Consider the following 27,609-nt stretch of genomic DNA (forward strand, 5'->3'; position numbering starts at 1 on the left):
TTGTCTCGAAAAATCACCACCGGTTCCGTCTTGCCTCTTCATTCATCTTTGCCCCACCATTCCAAACCTCGAGATGGCTCCGATTTCCTCTGATATTGTTCCTCTGAACGCTGGGCGGATCAAGCGACTGTATGGGCCCGTTCGCTTCCAAGCAGGCCTCACCAATATGCTTGTTTCCCAAGGCAGCACGACGGCATCGGATCTTGACACGACAGAGGGTAAATCTTTCCAGGGCATCTATTTCTGCTTCGTCAACAAGCTGGGGCAAATCTGCGACTTCAAACGCGGCGGCGACACGGTCACAGCCTTTGCCGTGCTCCAGCCGGGCTCCATCGAGTACCATTTCACCATGAACAAAGCATCAGCCGGGATTCTTCAGACTGTCACCACTTACGTTGAAGGCATACTCGAGACTCTGAATAGTACCTCAGATGAAGTTGTGATGACGGCCGACCAGAACTCGCCAATCTTCATAGACATTCGGCGAAGGGTCATCCGCTTCAATCGTCCCCGGATCAGGTGGTACATTAAGCAGATCAGCAAGTACGTTGGGCTTTGCATCAACAGCTCCGATGCAGACGGAACCAGCGATGGTGCGTAGCATGTTTTGCGCCTCGTTTTGTACTAGCCGCAGTCAAACATTTGCTTACCGTGGATTCATGAACAGGCGCGTCTGTCTCGCGGCACCTCAGAGTCCTTCAGCAGCTGTCCGCATTTGTGCAACAGACTGAAGAGAACCTCGATTGTGAGCAAGATGTGCATGCTAGATGCAATCTTGGATGCAAGCTAAAATCTGCCTAGTTGTTGACCACGGCCAGAAGCTCCTCGAAGCTCTGCGCGAGCGCTATCGTCCGCTCGATCGGTATATGCGTTCAAAGCTGAGTGTAAGTGAAGACGACACAGCCATCAGCGACAGTCCATGGGTCAAGCTTCGCCACCCGATTGGCCGCCTCCAATCATACAACGTGGCAGTCAAGGTCCTGATCTCGGTCCGCCACCAACTGCCCCGGCTGTTTTCCCAATTCAGCGTCGTCGCCGTCCCCCCGGCCGCCGAGACCGAGGCTCCGAACATCAACGTCCAGGCAAACACCATCATCGGGAAAATGACAAACGACAAAGCCAAGATCGAGAGCCATCGCCTCAACGCCGAGAAGCTGCAGGCCATGGGACTGGACAGGAACATCAAGGAGGCCAACGAGAAGGTCACAAAGCTCAAAGTGCATGCCGAAGTCAATCTCCTCGACTCCATCCTCCGCGACAGCCGCGAAGAGCCCGTGCCGTTCTACAACGAAGGCAGGTTCGGCCGCTACATTGGCTGCAGCAAGCCGACGTGCCAGCTCTGCCATCTGTATTTCGGGGCGCATCCGGCCCGCGTCACCGTGCGGACCACACACCACAACCTGTATCCCGGCTGGTAAGCACCCCCCCTATTACCTTAATACATATCACATCGCCCCTTGCTAACGGGGAAGTACCAACTCCACCTCGCCTAGGCGCACCCCCGACGTGTACGTCTCCGACGGCCCCGCGGCCGCGGCGCGGCGCGACAAGATCGTCGAGCAGATGATCCTCGGCATCCGGCAGGTGACGTTCGACTCTATCCAGACCATGGCGGCGCCGTGGCGCCACAGCGACTCGGGCGACACGGCCACCAACCCCTTCGTCAGCACGCTATCGACGGCGGGCTCTGTGGTGCGCACCGCCACCCGGATGTCGCAGGCGGCTACACCAGTGCCAGGCCGCGGTAGAATTGATGAGCATGAAGATGACGATGTCTTTGATGACCTCGCGTCCAAAATGGGGCAGCTCGATGTGCAGTCTGTGAGGGATCTTAGCAGCGAGTCAGAGGAAGAAGGAGACTCGATTGATCGGGATGAGGATGAGGATGAGGATGAGGACGAGGGGTGGGACGAGGTGACCCAGGGCACGGGTAGCCATGAAGAAGACGAGTCTGACCCGACGAGTGACGACGAGGAAGGCGGCTCCGGGTTGTGAGGGCTTGAAAGTCCGGGAACCTGAGACTATTTGAGTGGTCGCATTTGAAGTTACATTTTGCGGGTTCTCTATAATTCGTCTGGCCGGGTCTTACCTGGTTAGAACATCAGTACGTAAGGTAATTAAGGTACTGATCAGACATTTACATATATTTCATCCTATATTTATTCCTGATCTCCTCTGTATTTCTCCACTTCGATGAGCGAGCTCCTGTCTTGTTAGTTAACAATATAATCCTGTCTTACTCGACTATGCTAGTCACTACAGCCAAACGTGGCAACCCTCTTATACTCGGTCAACTACCTTATGCTAACGCTCTCCACCTCCGAACTTTCTCCGCCAATCTCCTCGGGCGGCGGATAATATCGAACCGCGGAAACTCTCCACCAAGTTCAAGTTGAAGGGCTTCCACTCTTCGGTCATCCGCTTCGATGGGATACAGACTCCTGACCTCGTAATCCAGGCCGGGGCGCCCTAGAAGTCTCATGCTGTTTTTTTTTTTAGATCCAAGAGCACAAGAGAAGCTGGTAAAAAACCAGCAGCCCGGAAGTCAATAACCCAGAGCGTTTCGTCACCCAAGACGACGAAGTCGGGGTCAGGCACGTAGAAATACAGCTTGTCCATGTTGATATTTTACCAAACTCGTCGTTTCCAGAGTGTCTTGACCTTTTTTGCTTCGTCTTCGTGGAAGAAGCGGGTTTTATCCGGAGCCCAATTGGACGACCGGAGAACTACTAAATCGTTAACTGCCGTCTGGGTACTTAACACGCTGCATTCATTGGCAGGTAGGTGCGGCGTCTGCAGTGTAGGCGTCCTACATGTGTGGAATCACCTACATCGTATACATTATGCTCGAAACCTAGTCCCTCGAACTGATCGATAACAGTCCAGAATAGGTATTCAGCCTGGCGCCATCTTGCCCAATCCCGGTCTTGGCTTTCTGACATACTTCGTGTTGGGGTCTCATCAAGCAAGCGCGATTGTCTCATCAGCTTGGGAGGCGGCAAAGCCAAAAGGAGCGCAAACGCCTCTGATATTTGCTTGATTAGCCCGTCACGCTTCTCTTTGTCTCGGCCGAGCATCGGTTCCATATCGGCCAATTTCTTTCCCTCCAAATGTTCAATAACAGCCCACAGATCATCAAAATCGGCCCTACTGTAGTATATCTTCGGGGTTCGGATTTTAACCACATTTCCGGGGTTGCTAGTGTGGAAAAGCAGGCCCCGTAGTCGAGAATCAATTTCCTCCGGTTGTATAGGGTATCCCTGACTTCTATTTTGCAGGTTTCCTAAAGCCTCAGTCTTATTGTTAAGGTCGGCACGCTTCTCCAGGTGTTCTAAGACGTGGTTGCGAATTCTATCGGCGCCTTGGATTGTGTAGGCTTGTTGTAAGCTTTCGAGATACTCACATACAAATTCATGTGCGTAAATTTGGAAAGCCTCGGTGGAACCCTTGTCCGTCACGATGCAAGTCGCCAGAGGAGAACCTTTTGGTGATGGCGAATCAGGACTGACATTGAAGATAATTTCGTGTCGGAATTGTTCCAGCTTCCCAGTTCCGGATAAATCATTGTGGAAATTTCGATATTTTATCGCATAAGAGAGAAATAAATTGGAGGGCTCCGTGTCCCGGACATCCAAATTGCCGATAACTCTCTTGTCTCTCCACCGTCGCGCCTTTTCAGCGAGGTACTACCCGCACACGTCTCTCATTCTGTTGTGCGCCGCATCCACCTCAAGCGAGCCTTGCCATTTTGGTCTTTCTGAGCCTAGGTCTGGGTTCGATCCAATTAAAAACCCCTTGCCGGTCTGGTGGATGAACTGCACTTTGTCCTCGTAGATCTGGACGAAAAATCCGCAGTTGGTGTTGATCCACGTGCGAAACGCGGCGTCGCTGTCGATGTACATCATGCTTTAGTTCATAGTACCTGAAGCTACCCTCAGCGCAATATTCACCTCCTCGGCAGTCAAGGGTGTGGCGGCGCAAATCATGATAGACAATAGTTCTCTGACGTAGAACTTCCTCTTCGCGTCTACACTTCTGAGGAGCTTCTCGTACGCGCCGTTTACTGTTGGCGGAAGTTCTGTGATTAGAGTGAGCCAATCCTCGTCAGGGAGCGCGGGCTCCTTGTCGAGCAGCTCAAAGATGAGTCGCAGCCATAGGTATGTGTTTTGCGGTGTGCCCGTCCCCCTCAGCGACTCCTCAATGCGAATACGGAGCTCGTTGCTCCATCCCTTTTCCTTGGCCATGGTGCCTACCCTCATTTTGATGACACTCTCGATCTCAGAGGCTAGAATGGTAGAGTCATTCGGGTTCAGCCCGATGTTTGGCACATTGCGAAACTTGTTGATAATCCGGTCGATTGGCCGCGTCGTGGCTAGGATCTTCAACTTCGGGTTTCTTGTCTCTTCGGCATTGCAGAAGGTCGAAAGTCTGTCAAGAAGCATCTGTGGATGTTCATCGTCGCACTCGTCGAGGGCATCGAAGATGCATATGATAGGTTCCTTGACAAGCAAAGTGACAACTTCAAGCAGGTTCCATAGGTCGGTCATGGAGCCCGGCAGGCCTTCACCTCCCTGGTTAATTTCGTTCTTCACTTTTAGCGCGAGTGACGGATCCTTGGTGAGTATCTGATGAAGGATAGCGCACAAGGCCATGTCGGCCCTCTTCTGAATGAGGTTGGTATCTTTGAAGAAGTGGCACACAGTCGCCTGTCCACCATTGCGCCACTTCTTCACCAGCGCTCGTGCCAGCACAGACTTCCCCTGCCCGGGCATGGCTTTGACCAAGAGGAGTTTCTTTCCGCCTTTCTCCCAGTCGAGGACTCGGTCGTCTTTCAGGAACCACCCACATGTTCCTTCGGCCGGATCCGGGTTTCGATCCATGAACTCCTCGTACGACAAACCCGAGACCTTGAACTTGCCAATCAGCTTGTAGGCCTCATCCAATTCCTTCTTTTCGGCTCCTGCTCTTTGCACCGCCAGTAATTCGGCCTGGACCCGCCTTATCTCGCCGAGTTCAGCGAGCTGCCTCGTCATTCCAGCCTCGAGACTGAACGCCGTCCTCGCCAAGTCGGAGAGGTGCTTGATCTCTGTCCTATTGTCATACTGCTTCAGGCACTCGCGTAGACCCTCTTCACAGTCTTTGATAGCGCCGAGGTCTCGAGCCCAGTCTCTGGCACGGAATGCGTTGCAAATAGTCACAGAAAGTTGACTGCGGAAGTAGTCGCCGACGCTGCTCATCTGGTATGTGAAGATCTTGGCGAAAAGGTCAATCGCCATGGCTTCCAGTTGCTGTCGGAGTTCACCCAATTGGCCGCCTGCTAAGCTGTCCAGGATGGAAAACAGTTGTCGGTACCACCCAAATCGCGAGCCGACGTAAAGAATGCCCTCACGGTTCGCAGCGGACTCCCCAGCAGCATTGGAAAGGCCCTTTAGCAAGATGGAGACACCCATCCACGCTGCTCCAGCCTGTGGAACCGACGCGGAGAGGGTGCTCTGGATGATGTCGCCGACAGCCTTCAGAACGTCGGACACAGTGCCAGCTTTTTCCATTGCCTTTGCCCATTTGTCGGTTCTTTCGAGTCCATGTTGGACCGCAGTTTTCAATAGACGGACTCTGTCATTGCCCCCACTTGGCATTTCGGGTTTCAGCGTCGCAGAATCATCGCTGAGGTCGAGGCGAAGCAGTAAAAGCTCAAAGGCCTCCACTAGCTCACAGTCCGTCTCTCGGAGCTTTTTGTACGCTGCGTCCCAAAGCGACTTCGAGGGGGTTTTCGGAAGGACAGACTGGGCACCTTGTCCTTGGGAAGAGCTGGTTGGGGACTTGTTGGGGTCGTCGGAGACAGGCGATTTCGCAACTCTAGGTGAAACCGAAGCGATGGTGGTAGACTCTGGAGGATTGGGTGAAGGCTCAGGGACAGGTGCGGGCGCATGGACAGTGGGCAAGGACTCGAGAAGAATTGCGGCTAGAGGCGGGGTTTCTGGGGACTGAGCCGTGGCGCGAGGGCTTTTGGTGAGACACGACAAGCAGGCCCCCATTGCGCAAATACGGCTTGTCGGCCGAAAAAGGTCGGAAAAGGCCGAGGAAGTTTGCGTGCGACGATTCCTGATGATCTTGATGTAGGACAATGCCGCGAGTAGGAGAGCTCATGCTACTTAGAGCTCATGCCACTCAGAGCTCATGCCACTCAGAGCTCATGCCACTCAGAGCTCATGCCACTCAGAGCTCATGCCACTCAGAGCTCATGCCACTCAGAGCTCATGCCACTCAGAGCTCATGCTACTCACAGTCTCACAGAGAGAAAACTGCAGGAGCGCCAACAACCAGGGAAAATTGTGAAGGGGGGCAGCTTTGCCAGCCCCCAAATCTCATATCTCCCTCCACTCGTAAACCTCAGCCTCAGCTGCCTGCATGACCCACCGACGTGGTGGCACTGCACCCAGTCACACCAAGGGTGGCTTGCATGGCCTGCTTGTGAGCCTAATCGGAGAGGCCTCGAATAGCAAAATAGCGGCAAGATCGGCTGGGAATAATCGCCTCTGCCAATTTCAGCCCCAGCTGCTGAGGCCCCGACAGAGAACAACGAAGATCCAATCAAGTAACTCCAAAACGAGAGGTAAAGACGGGCGTCATGATGGCCGGGGGACACGGATCCGGTAGGAACAAGAGGAATATGTTGGAGTGGAAATGTGTGCATTGGCTAGCTAATTCTAGGAGGAAATCTCCCTGCAAAATGTGTGGGCGAAATCTCCAAGGCGGGGCTAATGCCCATGTGATTCATCACGTGTGGTGCAACCCCGCCACAGAATATATCTCTGGCCCAAGAACGTGGCAAATGAGGTTGATACCAAAATAAACACGCTTGAATCCCCGAAAGCCCAAACGCTGAGTGCAAGGCTATGCCTCCCTTCTCAGAAGCCATAATAACAGGTTCCCATCTCAAATGCTGGGGAACCACAGTTCAAAAGACAAGACGCGATGCCCTGAACACCATTGGCTCCAGCGTCCCGGCAGCACGGTAACCTGCGGGCGCACTCCACTCTCTCTGGCACTACCTTTCCCTTCGACGAGAATGTCGGTGAGCAAATACCAGCAAAAAGTTTGTGTAGATCTAGAAGTCGTCTTCAGTCTCTTTTTCTAGGTGATCTGAATTTTCGCGCTTATTGTCTCAAAACCTCGACGCACCATGACGCTCAGGTTCTCCACCTGTTCGGTGCCCGAGTGCGGAAAACCCGGTGTCAGGGCGATTGGCGGATGCGACAGCTACAACCGCCAACTCTGCGCCACTCACCTGTCACCATCCTTCCACAAATGCAACCAGGTATGACATGGCTCAAAGTCCCTTCCAATGATGGACTATGGCATAAATCCAGACTGACATCCCGACGCTCATGACAGGAGCTAGACGACGCGATCTAGAAGGCACAGACCATCGCCGAAGTCGACCGCCTCCGGGCTCTTATCACCGATGGGGCAGTCTGCAAGCTGGCCTCTAGCCTCAATGGCGGAAGAACCTGCAGCGTCGAGCACCCGCCACAGATTGGCACCGGCAGTCTCATGGGATGCGCAAACTACCACACCCGCATCCGCTTCGAGGACGGCTTGCACTCCTGGCTGCTGCGGGTTCCGCGCGTCACGAGCGTAGCCACGAGCCTGCCCGACGAGTTTGTGGCGCACCTGATACGCAGCGAGTACGCGACTTTGAAGTTCCTCGAGACCACTGCCGTGCCTGCTCCGCGCGCATTTGCATACGGCGTCCGTGGCGGCGGGGCGGAGCACGGCGTCGGCGTCGGCTTCATTCTCATGGAAGAGCTGCCGGGCAGGCCGTGGACCAGGTTCGGCGTGTCTAGCGACGACGCGACAAAGGAAGAGAGGGCCAAAGTGCGGAAGTCTGTCGCAGACATTCTCGCCGAGCTTGCGAGACATCCCTTCCCCGCGGCTAGGCCCCTGTTACTCGCGCAAGAATCTCACGTCGAGGTATCTGCCACGGCTAGCGACAGGTTCCTCGTGCTCAGCCCCGAGGGCCCGTTCGACAGCGCGGTCGCCTAGTACACGGCGTTTGCCGAGCAGCATTTGGCGCTGGTCGCCGACGGGCAGCTGTACGCCGCCTACCCCGTCGACGCGTACCTCGTGTACCGGTTCCTGAAGGACAACGCGTGGCAGCTGGCCGAGCACGATGCAGGCCCGCAGGAGTTCTTCCTCAAGCACGCCGACGACAAGGGCGAACACCTGCTCGTCGTCGACGAGAACTTCAACGTCACGGGCATTATCGACTGGCAGATGGCGCGCGTCGTGCCCCGGCAGGAAGCGTTCGGGGCGTCGCCTGTGACTGCAAGCATGAGCTCGCTGTGTCGCGGCAAGGTGTCTCTCAGCAAAGACGACGTGGCACTTGCGGCCGCGCTGGAAGAACGGGGCTCTCCGGAGCTGGCGAGTTGCATGGTGGATGAAAAGGCAAGGCGCTTCTTCTGGGGACTCGCGTTAGAGCCGAAATGGTCGCACGCTTTGCCGCTTGCGAACGCCATACTGGAAGTGTTTAGGGCCAGGTTGGTCTGGGAGGAGTAGCGTGAGGGGGCTTTAAAGAGTTATGAAAGGGACGAGCGCTTGAGATTGCTTTTACAGCGCTCGGATACATAAGGCGAGCAGTGAAATGGCAAAGTTGAAAGTCTTGGATTCATGAACATATGAAAATATTAAAATGTCCAGATGTTCCTCTTATCCAATGTTTTTCTCCACGTGTTCGACCGCAATTCCCAAGACCTTGAACCCCGGTTCAAGCCCAGATTCGCTGGCGATCTTGACCTTGGAGTCCTGTTCCGCCTTTTGTTTGTGGAATCCAAAAATGTCGTAGTCACTGACAAAGAGAAAGGAAAACGTTAGCCCTTCTCCTAGTTACTCCCATATCAAAGGGGAATCAGACTAATTAGTACTCACAAAACAAAGGAGTCGACAAACTCCCTGCCCTCGGCCGCGCGGTTCACCCAGACGGACACGCTCCTCGACGCCGTGGGGAACACGCCCCAGCCGCGAGGATCAATAACAACATGGCCGGGGCAGCGGCGCAACACGTCGGTCCAGACCTCGCCGGCGTGGCGGGGGCCGACGCACATGCGCTTGGCGGCGTGCTCCCAGCTGTTGGTCATGACGACGGCGAGACCGTGGCCAGCGGAGCGCGACGGGTGGCCGAAGCGCGTGAAGCCGACACACTGCGGGTCGCCGCCGTTCTCGCCGTCGAAGAAGTAGTCCATCTGCGTCCCATACGCCCAGAGCCGGCGAGCAAGCATCAGCCGCGGCAGCAGCGCGCCGCCCGTCGTCGGTGGTACGAAGTTGCTGCGGTCCGGCGCCGGGTGCTGCCCGAAGGATCCGTACAGGTCCGACCAGAACACGCACGGCAGTCCCGCGTTAGCGCGCAGCAGGATCAGCGCGTATGCGAGGGGGATGAAAAAGGGTGCCACAGGCGTCTAGGGAATCGTCAGCGGGGCTAGGCATCAGGGGTGAGGGAGAGGGACTGTACCTCTAGAGATTGCCCGAGTTGCTGGTCGCACATAAATCAGTTATTAATTTTGGACTTGTTAGCCTTTGGGCTCACTCACCGTATCATGGTTGACGACAAAGGTCTGTAGGTAATGTAGCCGCAACGTCAGCCGACAATACTTCTCGCGAATCAGGCCTCGGCGAAAAGAATTTCAACGCACCACGGCATTATCCGGCTTCCACACAACAAGCGCATCGTCAAAGACAGTCCTCAGATCGCCCTTCTCGCCCAGCAGCGAGACCCTGCTGAAGTTGGTAACGAGCTGCACGTCGAACAGCGAGAGGCGGTGGCCCATGAACTCGACATAGCGGGCCAGGAACTCGGAGTCCTCGCGCCAGTACTCGCCAACAACGAACCAGCGGCGGTCGACGCGCGCGTCGATGTGCGCCAGGAAGTCGCGCACGAATTCGAAGCTGTAGTGCTTGATGGCGTCGAGCCGCAGCCCGCCCAGCCGCCCGCCCATCTGGCCCGCCAGCCACGCCGCCCAATGGAACAGGTCGCGCCGCACCGCCGGGTGTCGGTGGTCGATGTCGGCGAACATGCTGTATGCGTTGCAGGGGCAGTAAGTCACAGTTGTGCCAATTTGTGGAGGGAAAGGGGGTGAAGGACGGAAGGAGACACGGACAGATAGTCGTAGTTGCCCAGCTCCTCGTCGACGTCGAGCGCCCACTGCTTGCCGGCAAACCTCCAGACGCCCTTCTCGCCCCGCTTGCTGTCGTAGTCGATGCCGGTAAAGTGCTCCTTGCGCCACTTGAGCGGACTGTATGTGCCGCCGCGGCCGGGGAAGGTGTAGCCGGTCCAGGCCTCAATCTCATAAGGCTCGTTGGCGCCACCATCTGGAGGCGGCAGGGGGCGGGTGCGGTTCTCGGGGTCGATGCGGGTGGCAAGCGCGGACTCGCTGAAGTCGGCGGCGGCCTTGTGGTTCAGGACTGCGTCGAAGATGATAGCCACGTCGTGGGCGGCTGCCGCCTCGACGAGGTGCTGCAGCTCGGCCTTGTGGCCCCATTTGGTGTGGCGGGCGCCCTTCTGGTCGAACTCTCCTAGGTCGAATAGGTCGTAGACGTCGTAGCCGTTGCCGCGCGGCCACGCCGCCTTGCACGCCGGCGGGATCCACAGTGTGGTCACGCCCAGCGCCGCCAGCGACGGCACCGCCCCGGCCAGCCGCCGCCAGTGCGCAAAGTCGGCCGGCAGGTACCACTCGAACCCCTGCATCATGGTGCGGTTCTCGGGGCACACGGCGCCGCCGTCCTCGCGCACGATGAGTGGGCTGGGCATCGTCGACCCGAGCCGTCGCTGGCGGTGCGGGCGCAGCTGGCTGGAGTTTTTGACCACAGGGGGCGGTGCTGCTGCCGAATCTGACGAGGCTTCATGTCGGGTCTCAGGCTTTCCCGCGATCGATGACGTCGACGACTGCCGCTGATGCAGGCCGAGAAAGACGCTCATGGTGGATCGCGCAAGAAACGAGGGTCGATTGACAGATTAAAATTGCTATGCGTTAAATGAGATGCGAACTGAAGCCATATTGCAAGCAGTGTTGAGAAATGGATGCCATCAAACGAGCGTGCGGGCTGTCGTCGTTGGCGGAGGGGAAAATTGCGGGCCGTTCGTTTCAGGGGTCCAGTTGGGCTGTGCTTGCATCAGTGCACGGGTGCCGTCGAGCGGCGGTGTGGGTTGAGACACTCCGTACCAACTGACCCGACAAACTCCTCCTGCGGCATTTCCGGGCTAGCGGGATTTTGTGTTTTGAGGTAACTAATCAAATGCATATTAAATTCCCCGTGAAATAGATGGTTTTGCTCCAAAGGCTGTCTGTCGTATGTCGTAGCCAACCCCAGCCGTAGTGGGGTTATTCCAAGTAGGGTTATTCCGAGTGGGGTTTGGTGACAGTGACGAGGGAACTTTCGTTCAAACCTCGAAAGATCGGTTCTTGACCCCATCCAAAGACAAGATAGCGAAGCTACAAGGCTTACTTCAGCGGCAACTCAGAAAGTAATTGTTGTGCTGACATACTGGTCGCGATAAACGACCGTCTTCTGGATTTTTTTGAACTGTAAAAGAGGGGAAACTGTTGGAACAACGCGCCGGTCAGCCACAGAGGTGGCGGTGGTGGCGCAGGCCCCCGGATTTCTTCTAGATACAGACATCAACAATCAACACTTGAACCACCAGTTTTTGGCGTGCAGCTACGCCCTGTTGCTTCCAGTACCGGTACCTAGTAATTCCAACAGAAACACTACCACAGAATGTGTAGCATCGTCATAATCAATGAGTTGTGGGAAAAAAGTCCGCTGTCTACTGCAAAAGCAGGGAAAATACTAAAAGGAGAAACAATACAAGGGGGGAACAGAGTTTTATTATTTCTCCTGAGTCTATCCATACCTTTCTTCTCTTCTTCGGTGACTCCTCCCCCTCGGGTCTCTCGTGACGAGGTGCCTGTGGCCTTGTATTGATGGCTTCATCTGATTGCCCCTGCGGTGGCACAATCGTCCAGCCGTGATGGATTAGTGGATCAAAGGCGTCTGCATAGATGAGGCAATCCTTTGCTGATGCTGCAAACCTGAATGTCAAATCCGCGAAGTGGAACAATCCGCAAATCTCTCCTAGGGCAAGCATATCCTTTACATGTAGATGCTTCCTTTCCGACACAAAACTCCTTACCAATACCGAATCACAGGCCCTATCACGTATATACGGAGTCTTGGTCTGAATGTTGTCACTAGTGCCGCATACTCCTTGCTTTCCTGAAATATAGAAAACTCCATCTCTTGGTAGAGCCACATCAACCGCTTTACCAAACTTATTGAATCTCTTTTCCATGAGGCGACTGTGTGGCTGGCCCTCCGCTCTCTCTGCCTGAAGTCGTGTACCAAGAGATACCATTGTTTGCCTCCCCGTGCTGAAGCTGTCGATAAGTAAATGGTCATTTATATCGACTTGCTCGCTATAAATGAAGGTCTTCGTATTAGCCTTGATATCCATAAAGCTATTCACGAACTTTATACCGGGATCGAGTTTGGCCAAGGCGATGTCCGTTTCTCTTATTCTCTCTGAAACTCGGCCCACTTCAGTACCGCCCTCGCCTTGGATAATCCGGAAAACTTGGCGTGCTTCATCGTTATCCTCTTTAATGAGCCTAGGGTACTTCTTGTCACACTCCTCCCAACATTGCCAGGAACAAATTAACCGCTTTTCATCCCCTTTATGGACGAGCACGCCTGCTGATACGGAGGAGAAGGTATCCCCTTTTCGCCTACCGATGATAGTATTGCCCCGGGGTAGAATCGGCCATCTCTGGTAACGTAGTCTGTCTCATCTGCAGCGCAGTCCTCTTCAGCAAGCTGTGGCTTTGGCTTCTTGGCCCGCCTGAGTCGGCCCACGTTTGCCAAAGGGACATTGTGGTACTGTAAATTGAACGGCGCGCCTGCAATTATAAGTGGCATGTCCTGTAATGTCTCCTGGAACACGGCTTCCTCGCTTCTGGGGAGTTCCACAATGACGGTGCCGGTAATATAGGTCATTGCGATACATGTGGGGAAAACGGAGCCGATAAGGCGAGCAATGGCCTCCTTCCCTGGTATCTGGTTTTCCTGGAACCCTTCTAAGATAGACGCGTCGACTTTCATCTCCTCATCTCCTTCTCCAAACTCGCCGATCAGGGGGTTGAAATCCATATCGTCAGCATGGCGCCAAATTGCGATCAGACCTCCAACAAGTTCGGGCAGCCGCCCAGTAGGGACCGAAGGTGTACAACCTAGAACAATCCAAGGTTCGCAATAGTACTGAGAAGTTGCCCCAAAAGCTTGTACTAGGTGGTGTCTCGCGGCCTTGTTCTCTTCATGCGATGCATTCCCTCTGCGAACGGAACCGTCTGGTACAAGAAAGGATATGCCTATGCTGGCGAGGGCGTCATAGTGTCCGCCGACGTAAGGTTCGTCGCTTGTACTGAGAGGCGACATGCTGCCGAGAAGTGATGCGGTGTCGCTCGAGCTTTTTCCGTGGGTACGTATCGGTAGCTTGAGGGGTGCCTGAAGGACAGTGGTTGTAGAACTTATTCGTCTGTGTGACATGGTGATGCTTCGTAATTTAAATTGCTCGTGGGAGCTAAAATTTAACTTTTGTTAGAAAGTGCTGCCGCGGTTGCGTGGGAAAAACTCTAACCTTGAACCCTATTAAAGGACGTCCGTTGAGAGGAAGGTTTCTTCGGCAACGCAACACCTGACTTGATGACCGAGGTCAAGAAGAAAAATCGAACCCTCCGGGAACGACTTGGTGTGCGACGCTGAGACCGTCGGCTAGAGAGAGGGAGCCAGGCGTCTCTTCCACAGCCACAGCTACGCAGGCAAGCCTTTAATCGACACTCTCTCTCGGTTCGCAGCGCGTTTGGAGAAACTCGAAAAGAAATTCGACGGGAAGATTTTGCACCTTTGCACCTTTGCACCCGTGAAAGAACTTGTCGAGCGCGAGACTGACTGTGCGGTTTAGCTGTGCGGAATGACACGCTTCTACTCGGCCATGTCGTCGAAACCTTTCAGCGGCCCAGCGCTCGTGAAGCTGGCTGACACGTGAGTCCCCCGCAATACAGTCGTGCGTGCATGCATCCGCGGGAGGCCGTGATGCCTCGCCAACTATTCGTTAGGATGGAGGTCTCCAAGCTAACAAGATCTAGATGGCCATGGTGCAGGCGGGCTCCTTCCAGGAGCGGACGCAGATGTTGCACGACATGCAGTCGCGAGCGGTGAGGGAGGGCGCGCCGACGAGCCCGCCAATGTTGTACAACCAGGCCCTGTGCGTCATGTCGTCCGAGGGTGAGCACGCGCTCGACACTTCAATCAAAAACCCTGTAATTGCAGCCAAACTGTCAGGCCCGCACAGCTAGGGGACGGATTCCCTGCTCTTTTTAAGCAAGAATCCAAGCCCATCCCAGATTTGTCCTGACGCCTCGTAGGCGAGTTTGCAGCCTCCCGTCGGCTTCGAATGCCCATTAGTTTCAACCCCGAGGACCGCATTGTCGTCCATCCCTACATCGAAGACACCCTACTCGACTTGATGCGGACTGGTGCCGACTTTCCGCCTGCGGAGCTAAAGAAGGTCCTGCAGTATGTGGGCGAGGCAATCCAGGAATTCCATACCAAAGGTTGGCTCCATCTCGGTATGCTCTCTACAACTCGGAAATTGGAACATGAAACCGATGACTGTACCGCTTGCCGGGAGGAAGACTCGTTATCTGAGCCACGGCGGAACATGTATAGGAAGGTGATGGTCTGGATGAGTGGAACCCATACACCTGCTCAGACACTTGGTAGGCTATTGAGCGTTTTCCGGCCCTCCAGTGCCCTGCTGGTCAGTTGTTGGCCGACTAGGGCACTTTCCGTGCCTCCATTCCGAGCATCTTGAGCCAACACTCGCGGCCACTCGCATTCCAGGTTTGTCCCCAACGCCATTACCAGACCTGCCCACGATTACAACCTAGTGTCCATTTATCCACCATCTCCATCTCGTCCCAACATGTCCAATATGCCTAGTGCGGAGCACAAGTGGTTGGATACGTCGTAGAACTGCTATCTACGTAGTTGTGACGGCGCCAGCTCACAGCACCCACTACCGCTGCGCTAGAACCCCCAAAAGGATGCCAGAATTGCAAGTCGACGACTTGCAACCTATAGTGGGTTATACTATGCTACGGCCGTTGGCGCCATGACAGTAGTCAAGTTATATAAATACACTCAATTTTCCTTTCTCTCCTACCCGTTGCCCGCTACCCTTCCCTGTCTAATCGTCCTCATCTTCGCCCTCACCCTCATCTTCGTCCTCGTCCTCATCGCCGCTGCTGCTATCGCCAACTTCCATGCTCTCGTCTCTCTCAGCGCGATCGATCGCCTGCTCCACGGCCACGTGTACTCGGCGTGCTGCCTCTTGTGTCTCCTCCTCGGTTAACTTTAATAGAGAGTCGAAACCTTGATCCTTGATCCGGGATTCGACGACGTATATATCGGCCGTCCCAAAATAGGTGGCTAACGCGAGTAACATTCTCTGTCGCATATAGTTACCCAGTATGGGAAATGGGCGCTACTAGTAGTATCGGGCCTAAATATCATGCTATCTATATCGCTTAACGTCCTTATTACGGACTAGCGCTATAACGAAATAGAAATATATAAAGCGTGAAATTGGACGCTTCTCGTCATAAAACGTTAGTTCTTTCCCGTCGAGATCCCTTCCCGACCCTCCCGAGCCGAACGACCACCGATCATTCTTAATCCTAGATAAGATAACGTCAACCCGCCAGCGTATGACTAGTAGCCTTACTCGAAATCTCTCTATGAGGCACCGTTTTCTCCCGGCACATCTATATCTTTCATACTTGTTCGCCTGTGGAGACTTGTTCGCCTGTCCAAGGTCAAGTGCATGTATGTAGCAAGCGCCATTTGGTTTCGCTGGCCGTCCTTACCAATCCCAGGCATACTTTCTATTCGCGTGCGTTGTGTTCCCGAGCCGCATCAGCACCACATTTTCTGTTGGAGCATCAAGTGCATGTGTGTAGTGTCGTTTGGCGACCACGGCATCTAGCGACACGGTTAGCTGCGATGCTTCAAATTCCGACGTTGGTTTTTCCTTTTGTGCATGTCATTTGTTGACGCCATTATTAGTCTCGCAAACGTCTTCAGAGAAGAAGCACTTGCCCAAACTAGGCGGGAACGAGACGACGCCATCCAAGGCCGTCAAAAGGTTGAAGCGGACAAGTCGAATATCACCATCGAGCTCAAGAATGCAAAGGCTGAACGGGACGCCACCAAAGCCGAACGAGACGCCGCCAACGCCGAACGGGACGCCGCCAACACGAGGGCTGCTTCGGACTCGGACGCCAAGCTAAACTCGGCAACCAGCTTAAGGACGTGTCGGCCTCTCTCGAAGGCACCAGACAGAAACTCGAACGGGTTGAGAAAGAGCTTGCCAAGGCAGAGGAAAAGATTGGCCGTTTCGAGCGTGACCAGGCTGGTCGACAAGAGATGCTAATGCGTCTCGATGACCTCGGGAAATCGTATGAGGGGGTTGGAGGATGGTGCCGCAATCGTGGCAGAGGAGCAGGCCACCCTAGCATCTGGTGATAACGATGGATGAGCGTTGAGAGTCGGATTGGCACTCGATTTAAGAATAAGGAGCGTTTGGGGAGTGTGGTATTTTTGGGGTCCGTTTCACAATGATAAAGACATGCCTGGTATTCGGTTTTCGTGAGTGCCACGCCAGCCACCACTTTAGCCCTCGTAAAACCGCAATCGACAAGAAAAAGATCCCGGGCTTCGGTAATAGTTGATACAGCTCTTGTCTCTGCACAGCTTGTTCGGCGGCCTTTGTGGTTGGGATAAGTCGGGGTCCACGGCATGATACCAGTCGCGCCAGGGAGTGACCGCCACGACGCTACCGCCGTTTACCCACCTACAGACTACAATCCCCCGACGGTACCTGGTGATCAGACAAATGGAGTCATCTCTGGTGTTGGGCGGATGTCTGTAGATATACACCGACTCTCTATTCCCAAGACATCCGTGAGATCTAATGTAAATGTGTGGTTCATTGGGGGAGTCCACAAACCCGCCGAAAACAAATTTCTTCCTATTTGCTTGTATAAGTCCGTAGTACTGGACCTCTGGTCCCCCCTGCCTCGTAGTACAGACACTGACATTCGGTATGGCTGATGCCATCTCGGGGAGAGGAAGTTGGGGGTATGAGGGGAATAGAATATCGGCTGCGCCTTGCCGATACCTCTGGAGCATGCTCTTCATTTCCGATACGGGCGCCTGCCTCTCCCGGGTGATAGAAAAGACGTCGGAACCGCTATGGGGACTCCACTCAAAAGTCAAGACCACCCTCGCGATCGGCTTTTTGACCTTGAGGCTGGCTCGAGGCCAAGTTGGAGCGTCCTCGGCTCTGCAGCGGAAGTCGTGGCTGGGGTCGCGGCACTGGACGCTGAAGCCGTCGAGGCAGGCTTGGCCGCCGTCATTGTGGGGATCTTGCCGCTGGTGCCACTCGGACAGGTAGGGTTCCATGTCGGCCCACGAAATGTTGACGTGCTCGCACAGACGAACGGAGCCATGGCGGCCTAGGCACGGATGCACATAATCATGGCCGATGCCGCTACTAATACAGCTGCCGCAATGAAGTCCGAGAGGAGACCTTGATTTGGCTGGGCACCTATAAGGGCTTCGACGCCAGGTGGCGCCCGGGTTGTCAATGTCGAGAGCACCGAGCCGGAGCATACGGCATTCGTCGCACATTCCATCTCTTTGGATTCGCCGCCAAAGTTCTTCCTTCAAGTCTTTCGGCATGCGGGACTCCTCCTTGGAAGAAGAATCAAGCTCCGAGTAACGGTTGCCGACACGCCTAAAGCTCCAGATTTCCCGGTCGTAGATTATCCGCCGAAACCTCCTTGATACGCGCCGGAGGCAGAGCATAGTAAGCGGATCATGGTCGAGGCAGTGAAGAATATGAAGCACGAGCTCGTCGGGCAATCGGTTGATGGGACTATGGTTCATGTTATGCAAATGGGCCGCTACTAAGGGGTCCACAACCACTGCGGCACTCTCCGGCTCTCGCAGGCGGATGGGCGTTTGCTGAGTGTAACGGTGGTGGTGGTGTTCGTGTTCTTTTTCGACTTGTTGACCGGCGTCGGCTCGTCCCCTGGTGGTGCTGATGGAAGAAAGCTTCGGCGGTAGCTTGACTCTGCCGGCTGCCTCGCGATTGTCGGCTGCCAGCAACACGTCGGCTGCCTCGCGATTTTCGACTGCCAGCAACACGTCTGTCGCTCGCTGGATGCCATCCGGGTAGGGGTTGAGTGTCTCGTCGACTGCGCCATTTGTGTTGGCTACGTCGGCTGCGTCGTCCTCTGCGTTGGCCGCATCCGCTTCATTAATCTCATCGCCGCTGCCGGCTTCGTCCTCTGTTTCAGCTTCTCGGCGTCCACGTAGACAGGCCTTTTTGATTCGTTGATCCACGCCATGAGAGTAGCCATTTTTTGCGGATAGGAATGGGCTGAAATGGTGACGGTCGACCTGGGAACGTCCGCACCGGCAGAGGCCGGTATGGTACCATGGTGTTGAAAATTTAAAAAGACGCGCCAGCGTAAATGTACCTAGGCTATCGGGTCAGGCTTCGGCACACCACGGCTATACGATTGTTGTCGCACCACCAGCCGGCTCACGAACCTTGCCACCACCACCATGCAAGATCAAAGCTTCGCCCTGGGCACATAGAGCACACCAAATGTCTTTCGCCATCTCCCTGGTCCGATCAATCCACGCCTCAGTCGGCTCGCGCGAACCTAAGCACCATACCAATCAAGGCGCTAATCGAGCGCTCGCAACGGCAGAAATGGGGGGCCCAAGTCTGTTCCCCGGTGCAGGTGCTCCTAGGTTGCCCGTGATTGCCCAGACCCACTTCAAATGGGTCTTGAAAGACTCGAGGATCAAGAAGGAACCGTCCCTCATTACCTTCATGAAGAATTCCGGCATGTTCTTCTACGACGAGATCGGGCAATGGATGGACGAGATGGTACTCCTTGCCCTTTCGAATACAAGGTGCTACACCTTCTTGCTCCGCAGACCCTAGAAGAGAGAGATGGGACACTGCAGTACTAGGCTCCTCCTATAGTGGGCTCACACCCTCGGGCTCGATCCGTCTACCAAGGACGAGAGCCGTCTTTTTGTTGGAGATCTGGACTTGATGTGCTAGGCACAGGCCAAGCCTGGCCTAGCTTGGACCACCTAATGGTCCATGCACCACCAGCCTAGGCCCCCACCATAGGCTTTTCGCCTGCGGGCAGATAGCTTAGGTTCTGCAAGCAATCCACCACGTTTTCCAGTGACTGTGCACCTCGCCTACTTGATCTTGGGCCATCACCTGGTACATTGCAAAAACGTGGACGCGCACCAAAGTCTCCGAGTGCAGCTGCTAGCTAGCTGCAGCTCTGGTTCTTGCTGGAGCGACATCATCGCGGCCACGAGCCATCATTGAGCACTTGCGGTACAAGCATGTCGAATTCCGGCTCTGCCCTCGGCATTTCAACTGCTCGGGCGCCCTTCTACGCTTCGGCGGGTCGTTACCTTGCGGAAGACGAAGAGATCCGAGGGGGGAGGCTAGGAACGACCCGTCGTATGGTTTCCACAAGGAAAACATGCTCCGGCACTCGATAGGGCCCAGATTCGAGAAGACTTGGTCTGGTTTTTACACGCCGAATAATGTCGTAGCTGACTTCCAAGCCATCATTTTCGAGAGCATTCCGGAGACCGATTCCGTACAGCTGATGGACATTTGCGTGGGTCTCATTACCGCGCTGGCGCAGCTCTGCTACGAGAAGGAATCCAAGAAGCCCACGTCCACCCAGAGCACCAAGATGAATGCCACGAAAGCGAAGCCCAAGGCGAAAGCCCAAACCAAAGACAGCAGATCGATCCTAGCCCCGAAGTGACCGGGGACACCACCACAACCACGGCAGACAGCATCGAGCCCCCACGGCCACCATCACCACCACCATTTGCTTCTAGTGCGCCGTCCTGGGGGCGCTTATCCTCGTCACCCTCGGCGGAAACATTGCCGGGCCTGAGGTCCTCATCATTGTACCGCTCGTGTTTGGCGGGTTTGTGGCCGCCCAGGCCTTTGAACCAGGGACCACCCGCCTGTTTGGGGCACGGCAAAAGATGCCGCCAGGGCTGCGGACACTAGTCATGTTGCAGATCCTTAGCGCTCTCGCCGGCTACAGTCTCTGGTTCTGGTGCAAGGGTCTCGACAGCATCTTGCCCGTCGCCGATGCCGAGGCGGGTGCTGATGTTGCCCCGTGCACGTATTACGCCTTCGTGCTGTCTAGGGCTGAGGTCTCCCGTCTCCGCGTCTTTGGGATCCTCATGAGTGGTCTCGGCGGCATATGTTTTGTCGTCGCCGACTCCCTGTCCCTAATCGGGCCCGCTCTGAGCTGCATCCCGTCGGGGCGGAGGATTGCTGTCTGGCACCTGATGGCGGCGGCCCTGGGCATCGGCAATGCGCAAGATACGATGGACACGCCGCCATGGCGAATCTGGGCAAAGATGATGGCGAGTGTCGCAGCAGTTGGCTATATCGTCGTCACGGTAGAGGTGACACTCGCTTGGAATCCCATTGAGGGTGCCAACGACATGGACAGCGTAGGCCAACCCGTACCGCTCATCATTGGCGGAATGGGTCTGGCTAGGATGGCATATCTCTTGTTGAGAGAGAGGCTACAAGCACATGGCGGATCGCTATTGGCGAGCCGCAGTGGTTCTGGAGGGCTCGAGCTCTCTGGGGGTATCGGTCACTTGCTGATTGAGGCCGTCTCGCCTTCCGGCTCATTCCGACTACGACTTTCACTCAACTCATACCGTAACTCCAGCTCGAATTTGCGTTCGTCAATACTAAGCGATCAAGTTCCGCCTGACATCTCACCTCGTTCATCCCCTTACTCCACCTACCAGGGTATCCCCCCTTCGTCCGTGGGATGACTGCGTATCTACCTAGTAAGTCCCTTATGTAATCTGCAATACACGCAGCTTCTAACCACTCACAAAAATGCCGCAGTTATCCATCTCGTCCAGTACTAAAATAATAGGAGGCCTCCTCGTCGCTTAGCGTATTGGGGACGTCTCCGACTATGGCTTAGATAATCCCGTTAGGCATATTCGAACCGAATGTTGGCGTAGCTTCTGCGGGGCCTGCATAAGGGTAGTTATAAGAATGGCACATCCGCGTCCTGATTCGACTACGATCTATTTCTAGGTCACGCCGTAATTCAGCCTATAGAGGACGGGGATAGGAACACCGAGCCAACGACGGCCCCTTAGCGACTCGGCCTAATAGAGACCAGTTTCAGAGCAAGAGGAAGGCGGTCCTGGCGTATCAAGGACAGCTAGTTAAACAGACAAGGGGATGAGGCCCCAAGATGACGTGGCATCTGAGCTGCTGATTAGGACTCCTAGCGCATGGTAGGCGGATCCTTGCCTTCTTGGGATTGACGGCGAGGCAAACACGGTGGAGGCGCAAGCCCATATAGAGGGGTGGGTAAAAGGGATGACACGCCTCTATCACAGCGGCCGACCTGGGCGACCTCCGGCAACGCCCTAGATCATGCGGCATCAAGTCAAGTTCGTAATTCGTAGCGATACAATATCCTTCCAGGGTTCCATTCTCCGGCCGTCTTCTTTCTATCTCGGCATTTACGTGATTAGCAGAGGTACGAGAGACCGGTGAATCGATGTCTCGTACCCTCCAAAGCGTATAGGGACGAGGCGTTTCACGACTAGGCACGTTCCTCACGAGCCATACCGTTGGGATTGGCAAAGCGGATAGGAAGTTGGAGGTTGGGTCCGGCTCCTTCCTAGTTCTGTGGTCAATCTCCAATTTTCGCGCACGCAGATATATTTCTCTCGTTGCCCCGTCCTAGAAGTACGAAGATGACCAGCTTATATACCAAGTACTCCCGGGAATTGTTCTTCCCGTAGCCTTTGACATCTTCGCAAATCAGCGGCGCAGTTTTACTGGCAGCGCGATGGCAATAGTCTGCCTCAACGGCCAGATCTTTTATACCCCCTCTGTGGCGGCGGGCTCCGAGCCAGCGAGTCGCCGCCTTCTGGTTCGGAAGAGGGATCCCTCTATAGCTATTCTTGAGGCTCCCTTACATCCGCCGCTGCCGCAGGATGTACACGATGCTCGACGTGGTAGTACCGGGAATTCAGTAGACGATACAGTCCTAATCAGCGATGGCGAGTCCGATTATGGCGATTCCGACGACGGCCGGTCCGATACTACTTTCCTCCCACTAGAGGAGTTTCCGGCTGCTCTGCGCTACAACGCTCAATCCAACTACGCCGCTGGCACTGGCATATGCCTAGTTTTCTGTAAGAGAAGGCAGGTACGCCGGATCAAGGTGGTCACAATGAAGTTAACAAGAAGTGCGAGTAATGACTGGTATTGGGGTAAGACTTCAACCTGGCCCTCGCAAAGGAAGGGGGCGAGGGCCACTGTTTATATACATGCTCAGGGGTTCAGTCTTGCGTGTGCTTGTGAAAGCTTGTGGGGTTGTGGCGCCGTAGTGCGGCTTAGTGACTTGTGCCAACGGGCAGTGGCCTGGCCAGTTGGTGCTCTTTCCTTCACAACTATTTACTCACGCTGGCCTGACCGACTGAATCTGTAAGGGAAGCTTGACGGACTGAATCTGTAAGGGAAGCTGATCGTAAGTAATGGCCGTCTTGCCCCCTTTCCGCTCCTACCAGCCGCGGCGGATGCTCTCCAGTGAGCAGAACGCGATGACGACCACGGGTTGCTCCGCAGCCGACACGCATCCAGCTAAGCGATTTGTAGTACACGTCCAGCCTCGGTCGAGCCCGTGAGTAAGGTACTATGAAGTAATACGAACTATAGGGCTATATGGACGTCGGCATTCCAGGCCGTCTCAGACACGTCCGTCACATCGTACTCGATAGAACGCGCAAAGCAGGTCCTTGCCGTCTTCCAACCGACGCCGCAGCACGGTAGCATCTCGGCATGGCATGGCAGGACGGTGTCGTCGTCGTCGTCATCGTCGTCGTCGTCATCGTCGTCGCTTCGTATCTAGGATCTGGGACTTGGCCCCACCGCCTCCTCCACCCTCATCCTCTAGATGGATCAAGGGAGCGCTCTCGGTGACCTGTCGCACGCAATCTTTTCGAGGCCGCGAATTAACGTCTTGTCTATATCGGAGAGTGCGGAGGCGGAGGCGGAGACGGAGGCGGAGCGGACGGTGGGGAGGGCGGCCTCACAGCGTAATGGGCTTGGTCGAAAATCGGAGATCAAGCGGCGATATTGAACTTATAAGACGTACAGTACTTAATTAGAAGGACTACATAGGGCCTGTAGACCTACAACACCACAGAAAACATCACCATTTCCTGATCGGGTAATAAAGCGGGTTACGGCGACTGCATACTCGTACGACGGATTAGTCCTTTATCGGCAATGGCCATTGTTGAGTTATACTATATCTATATCCTTTATAAAGGAATCTGATAACTCAACCCAGTCCGATACCAAGTCCAGGGACGTCGCCTGCCCTCAAACTCAAACCAATGGGTTATACCTCTGATTGCCTTTGTGAGGGTCTGAAGAGGACGGCTACAGACGCCTTCCGGGTAATACGGCCCACCTTCTCACCACCCTTCTTGGCAATCGAGGCTGTTCCCCTGATTGACTTCTTTCCCCAATTCTCAACCTTTGTCGATATAAGGCTCAGCTTTGACGCCTTCTTCCCAAGTTGTAGAATCTCCCCGCTCCCTTCGTCCTTGCCAGTTATGGTACCACTAGGCAACTGCCTCTTGAGGGTAGCATACAAATCTCTAGACTCTTCTTCCTTGGGATCGCCCGCAGTACTCTCGCCAAGCTTGTCGGAGATAGCAGATTGAGCTAGACCCTTACCCTTGCCGCCGAGGTGATTACCGGGTCCTGAATCCTATTCCAGCACCGTACGAATGATACCATCGTTACCAATATTATCGTCTTCAGAGTCAGCTTTCCCAGCGTCTTTATCTTCATCGCGCATTGCCAAAGTGGTCTGCTTATGAGTATGTAGAAAGTCTTGTACCAACCCCGGGAAGCGTCCGTCTTCGTTAAGGAATTCGGGTTTGTCCGGCAGGTCGTCGAGCGCTTCGGCCCCTCCAGCCATGGCAATGAGGCGATTGATCGACTGCTGTATATCCACGCAAAGCTTCATATTCATGACGTACTTCTGCTGGATTCTCGCTTCAAAGACCTCGCCATGTTCAATATTCCACCCGGTGGCGGGCCGGCACATGGCAAGTAAGGGATATGGGTCGGGTAGGGCTGGGTTGCCGCAAATGCGCATCATCTCGGGGGCCGAATAATCGGGAAACGCCGCTTTAATCTCCTCGGCTGTTCGCCCTAGCTGCCCTGCTGGCTTTCTTTCACCGACGGGTCTTGCTCTCCACATCAACCACTCGAACTGAAGAAGGACGGTCTGGATTTCCTCTGGGTCGGCGGAACGAGGAGCAGCCAGCCCAATCCACTTGAGGCCGAAGCAACCCCGCGACCACCAGCCATGTAGCGTTGGGTTGAGCGAGAGCATATTCCACTTCCGATCGCTCACTCCAACGCTGGACGAGAAGACATGGCATATATTGGAGGAAATCTGACCCAATTTTCCGGTAAAGAAAAAAGGGACGGCCCTACGGAGCCATTAGTCGATATTTGCTCTGTTATCTTCCGTACTGTTAACTGCGTAGCCAATAATATGACAGGCGTGCGGGAAGCTCTGCTTAGTAAGGATGCATCGGTGGTCGTCGAGCATCTTCCGTGCATCAGCTTCTGCCTCGTTCCGCTTGGCCCTTCCGGTTTGGGACTCGAATCTCGGCGGGTTGCTTTGTTGCGAAAGTCGACGCAAAGGCGCAAGAGCTTGAGAGGGAGGCAAAAGGATTAGATCAGGGACGTATGTCGCCCTCTCAGCCATCTCAGCCTCTTCGTCGCTCGTCTTCTTTCCGGTCACTGTAGATTGGTTAGTAAATAACGTTCCTACTAAAATGGTAGGAAGACTTACTTAGTTTGACCAAGGCGGGTACAGGCTCTAGGCATTCTAGGAGGTAGCAGACGTCGCGCTCATGGGCCTCCCCTGTGGCGTACCTCTTGAGCTGTTGGAAATCCATGAGGTAAAGGGCAGCGAACTGGACATCGCAGAAGCGCTTAACTTTGGCGCTACTCTGCTTGGTCAACTTTTCGAAACTGAGGCGCCAAAATTCCTCGAGCCGATTGATATATTCGATGCGAAGTTCCATATCATCTATCGGCAGGAGCGACGTGCTCCGAATGTTGCCGGGGAGGCCTTCAAGAACGCGCCGGAGGTGATCGCGCGCAAAAGGTCGGCTGACAGTCTTGTCGAGGAAGGTAGTGAAGAGGGTATGGAATTCTTCGTCCTCATTTTCGGGACCTGCGTGTTGGGTCGCCATGGTTTCTGAGGTTTTTCTGGTGAGTGGAGGAAGTTGGTTGAAGTTGGTTGTGGTAGGAGTTAAGTTTTGTGCAGAGGGGACCTGACAGGTACATGATGTGGCCAGAATGGATTGATGCGACCTGATTGGCCGCATCCTATTCTGACTATGGTCCGTGAGTGGCCCTCACTTCCTTCTCTCAGGCCCCTACCTCTTTTGGGTCTACTATGCTGTGATATCGGCTAACTTTTGGCCATGACAGCGCGCCTTAGGAACTTCTAGGAAGCATCTATAGAGGCCACGGAAAACAAATTAGATTGGGCGTGGCGTTCTTGGTGAATCGATACGCTGTCCATTCATCCTTTCGTCGTGAGCTCCACTATAACCCTAGAGCAGAGCAGCCAGCATGTGATGCGCCAAGGCCAACTCATTGTTTTGGGGCGGTAGCCGGTGACTGTATTGCTTGTAGGAAGCTAGCTGGGTAATGGCCCGGAGTAGCGGATCCCATGGATCTACCTATGTCTCGGCCGCATTCGCGACCCGGGCCACAATTGTAGGAGCTCGTCCAGGAGTTACTTGACTAAAGACTTCTCCTTTCCCCGACCACTCTTGACAAGCAGGGCGGGCCGCGCAGGCGCACCCAATTACACACTCTTCACATGCAGGGCAGGTCGCGCAGGCTGCAGGCCAAATCCACCACTTCTTGCAGCAGGACGAAGCCAAACGCATTCCAACTTCAGACCAGCACCACAATTACAATTACACCATCATTGATACGTATGTGTTCACATCTCGAGTCTGTGTTGACATCTTCTCGCCCACTTTTGTACACGACGCACATGGGAGTCCTAGTGTAGGGGCACTCGAGGTAGAGCCTATCACCGGGGGCGAAGAAAGCCCACAAGAGGTCGAAGCGGATCTTTCCTTTTCCCACAACGGCGTCCAGATCCTGATTAACTGACTTGTGATGATTGGCAGCCCAGTGAATCAGGAATTGGAGGTCTGCCGAGAGCACCTCCTGCGGTCTTGTAGCTCCTCTTTGTCTCGTGGCTCCTCTTCGTCTTGTTCGTCTCGGCCGTTCTCGTCTCCTTCGACTTGGCGACTCTCATCTCCTTCGACTTGGCTGGTTTGTTGGTCTTGATCACCTTCCTCGCCCTCGTCTTCGTCCTCATCTTCCTCGTCTTCGTCTTCGTCTTCGTCTCCTCTACCGTCCCGATGGCGTAGTAGCAGGTAGATGTAGTGGAAAAGGACCTTTACTTCCACCTGCGTTACGGGTGTTGCGTCAGCGCCGACATGACCCCAACTCAGTAGTAGTAGTGAGTAGGTGGTAGGGTGTTTGGAAAGGCTGGCCAGAACGTACTGTAGCATTGAGCACATCCAGATTGATGTTAATGATATTGCCAAGCACCCCCTTCAGCTCGGCCTGCGGGCTTCGGTCTTTCAGATCCAGGAATAAAGTCTCTGAACCATTCGCCACTGTTGGATGTCATTGTTAGATGCAATCAAGCTTTCAGTGTAGCCAACGCATCATTCAGCGACCCACAGATTCTAGTACGAATAAAAAACGGCTCCTTCTTGGAGGGCGCTCTGTCGTCGGTGGGCTTGACGATCACGAAGCGACGACTCCCAGCGTCGAATCTGCAAAGAAGTTAGCCTCTACATGCTCGCCTTTTGGGCTTCTGAGGGATCCTGCTCTTACTATTCTGTGATCTGGAAAGATTTGAGTCGATGATCTAGTCGCACGGTATAATCACCGTCGTCGTCCTCGCCGTCGCCGGGGGAGGGGGGGGAAGGGTTTGATTTTTCCGTCCAGCATTCGTTCTAGGGTTTCCATTTGGCTCCTCACTATCTTCATCTGCTGCATAAGATCTTCGAGAGCTGACGGTGAAAGTCCACGGGGTTCGGCTATCGTCTGTGCTTTTTTGGAGGCCCCTTTTTGGGAGGTCTTTTCAAGGGCGCCAAGGGCGCTGGCTTTAGGCCGGCCACGGAGTTGACTCTGGCCATCTGGGTCGCCCATGGTCGGCGAGGAGAATCTCCCTCCTCAGGAGATTAGTCTCGCGAGAGCTGTACTAAAGAAAAAAGGAGGGAACAAGTCCAAGTTGGACGAAG

General features: G+C 54.7%; 11 protein-coding genes across 11 annotated transcripts; 5 read left to right on the forward strand and 6 right to left on the reverse strand.

Moving 5' to 3' along the window:
• Positions 1-29: 29 nt before the first annotated feature.
• Positions 30-2,147, forward strand: B0T26DRAFT_339404 (uncharacterized protein). The gene is made up of 4 exons (XM_060434470.1): positions 30-593; positions 668-745; positions 802-1,414; positions 1,494-2,147. The coding sequence occupies exons 1-4, from the start codon at positions 74-76 to the stop codon at positions 1,993-1,995; spliced, it is 1,713 nt and encodes a 570-aa protein (XP_060293853.1). The 5' UTR covers positions 30-73; the 3' UTR covers positions 1,996-2,147.
• Positions 2,148-3,908: 1,761 nt separating this feature from the next.
• Positions 3,909-5,549, reverse strand: B0T26DRAFT_752758 (uncharacterized protein; the record flags this gene model as incomplete). The annotated part of the gene is made up of 1 exon (XM_060445563.1): positions 3,909-5,549. The coding sequence occupies one exon, from the start codon at positions 5,547-5,549 to the stop codon at positions 3,909-3,911; it is 1,641 nt and encodes a 546-aa protein (XP_060293854.1).
• A 1,634-nt stretch (positions 5,550-7,183) lies between these two features.
• On the forward strand, positions 7,184-8,559 carry B0T26DRAFT_752759 (uncharacterized protein; the record flags this gene model as incomplete). The annotated part of the gene is made up of 3 exons (XM_060445564.1): positions 7,184-7,318; positions 7,417-7,974; positions 8,047-8,559. 3 exons carry the CDS (start codon positions 7,184-7,186, stop codon positions 8,557-8,559), a joined length of 1,206 nt encoding a protein of 401 aa, XP_060293855.1.
• A 131-nt stretch (positions 8,560-8,690) lies between these two features.
• B0T26DRAFT_831571 (alpha-amylase-like protein) lies at positions 8,691-11,318 on the reverse strand. Its single transcript, XM_060447473.1, has 6 exons — positions 10,155-11,318; positions 9,690-10,071; positions 9,588-9,611; positions 9,509-9,529; positions 8,929-9,455; positions 8,691-8,848 (listed from the first exon to the last, which is right to left on the reverse strand). The coding sequence occupies exons 1-6, from the start codon at positions 10,970-10,972 to the stop codon at positions 8,710-8,712; spliced, it is 1,911 nt and encodes a 636-aa protein (XP_060293856.1). The 5' UTR covers positions 10,973-11,318; the 3' UTR covers positions 8,691-8,709.
• A 1,390-nt stretch (positions 11,319-12,708) lies between these two features.
• B0T26DRAFT_752761 (uncharacterized protein) lies at positions 12,709-13,200 on the reverse strand (the record flags this gene model as incomplete). Its single annotated transcript, XM_060445565.1, has 1 exon — positions 12,709-13,200. The coding sequence occupies one exon, from the start codon at positions 13,198-13,200 to the stop codon at positions 12,709-12,711; it is 492 nt and encodes a 163-aa protein (XP_060293857.1).
• A 1,264-nt stretch (positions 13,201-14,464) lies between these two features.
• On the forward strand, positions 14,465-14,686 carry B0T26DRAFT_596366 (uncharacterized protein; the record flags this gene model as incomplete). The annotated part of the gene is made up of 1 exon (XM_060435613.1): positions 14,465-14,686. A coding segment is annotated over one exon (222 nt), but the record flags the coding sequence as incomplete, so codon positions are not given.
• A 1,126-nt stretch (positions 14,687-15,812) lies between these two features.
• On the reverse strand, positions 15,813-18,708 carry B0T26DRAFT_803592 (uncharacterized protein). Its single transcript, XM_060447096.1, has 3 exons — positions 18,082-18,708; positions 17,209-18,049; positions 15,813-16,396 (listed from the first exon to the last, which is right to left on the reverse strand). Exons 1-3 carry the CDS (start codon positions 18,378-18,380, stop codon positions 16,154-16,156), a joined length of 1,383 nt encoding a protein of 460 aa, XP_060293859.1. The 5' UTR covers positions 18,381-18,708; the 3' UTR covers positions 15,813-16,153.
• Positions 18,709-20,106: 1,398 nt separating this feature from the next.
• On the forward strand, positions 20,107-21,264 carry B0T26DRAFT_339546 (uncharacterized protein). Its single transcript, XM_060434471.1, has 2 exons — positions 20,107-21,051; positions 21,113-21,264. The coding sequence occupies exon 1, from the start codon at positions 20,221-20,223 to the stop codon at positions 21,034-21,036; it is 816 nt and encodes a 271-aa protein (XP_060293860.1). The 5' UTR covers positions 20,107-20,220; the 3' UTR covers positions 21,037-21,051; positions 21,113-21,264.
• An 839-nt stretch (positions 21,265-22,103) lies between these two features.
• On the forward strand, positions 22,104-22,265 carry B0T26DRAFT_604412 (uncharacterized protein; the record flags this gene model as incomplete). Its single annotated transcript, XM_060435798.1, has 1 exon — positions 22,104-22,265. A coding segment is annotated over one exon (162 nt), but the record flags the coding sequence as incomplete, so codon positions are not given.
• Positions 22,266-24,014: 1,749 nt separating this feature from the next.
• On the reverse strand, positions 24,015-25,521 carry B0T26DRAFT_752765 (uncharacterized protein; the record flags this gene model as incomplete). The annotated part of the gene is made up of 3 exons (XM_060445566.1): positions 24,015-24,667; positions 24,791-25,063; positions 25,116-25,521. 3 exons carry the CDS (start codon positions 25,519-25,521, stop codon positions 24,015-24,017), a joined length of 1,332 nt encoding a protein of 443 aa, XP_060293862.1.
• A 966-nt stretch (positions 25,522-26,487) lies between these two features.
• Positions 26,488-27,517, reverse strand: B0T26DRAFT_752766 (uncharacterized protein; the record flags this gene model as incomplete). Its single annotated transcript, XM_060445567.1, has 4 exons — positions 26,488-26,763; positions 26,861-26,976; positions 27,044-27,138; positions 27,384-27,517. 4 exons carry the CDS (start codon positions 27,515-27,517, stop codon positions 26,488-26,490), a joined length of 621 nt encoding a protein of 206 aa, XP_060293863.1.
• Between the last annotated feature and the right edge of the window lie 92 nt (positions 27,518-27,609).

The sequence above is a fragment of the Lasiosphaeria miniovina genome (assembly GCF_030549165.1).
Source record: "Lasiosphaeria miniovina strain SMH2392-1A chromosome Unknown B0T26scaffold_5, whole genome shotgun sequence".
In the NCBI taxonomy this organism is placed as follows: Eukaryota; Fungi; Ascomycota; class Sordariomycetes; order Sordariales; family Lasiosphaeriaceae; genus Lasiosphaeria; species Lasiosphaeria miniovina.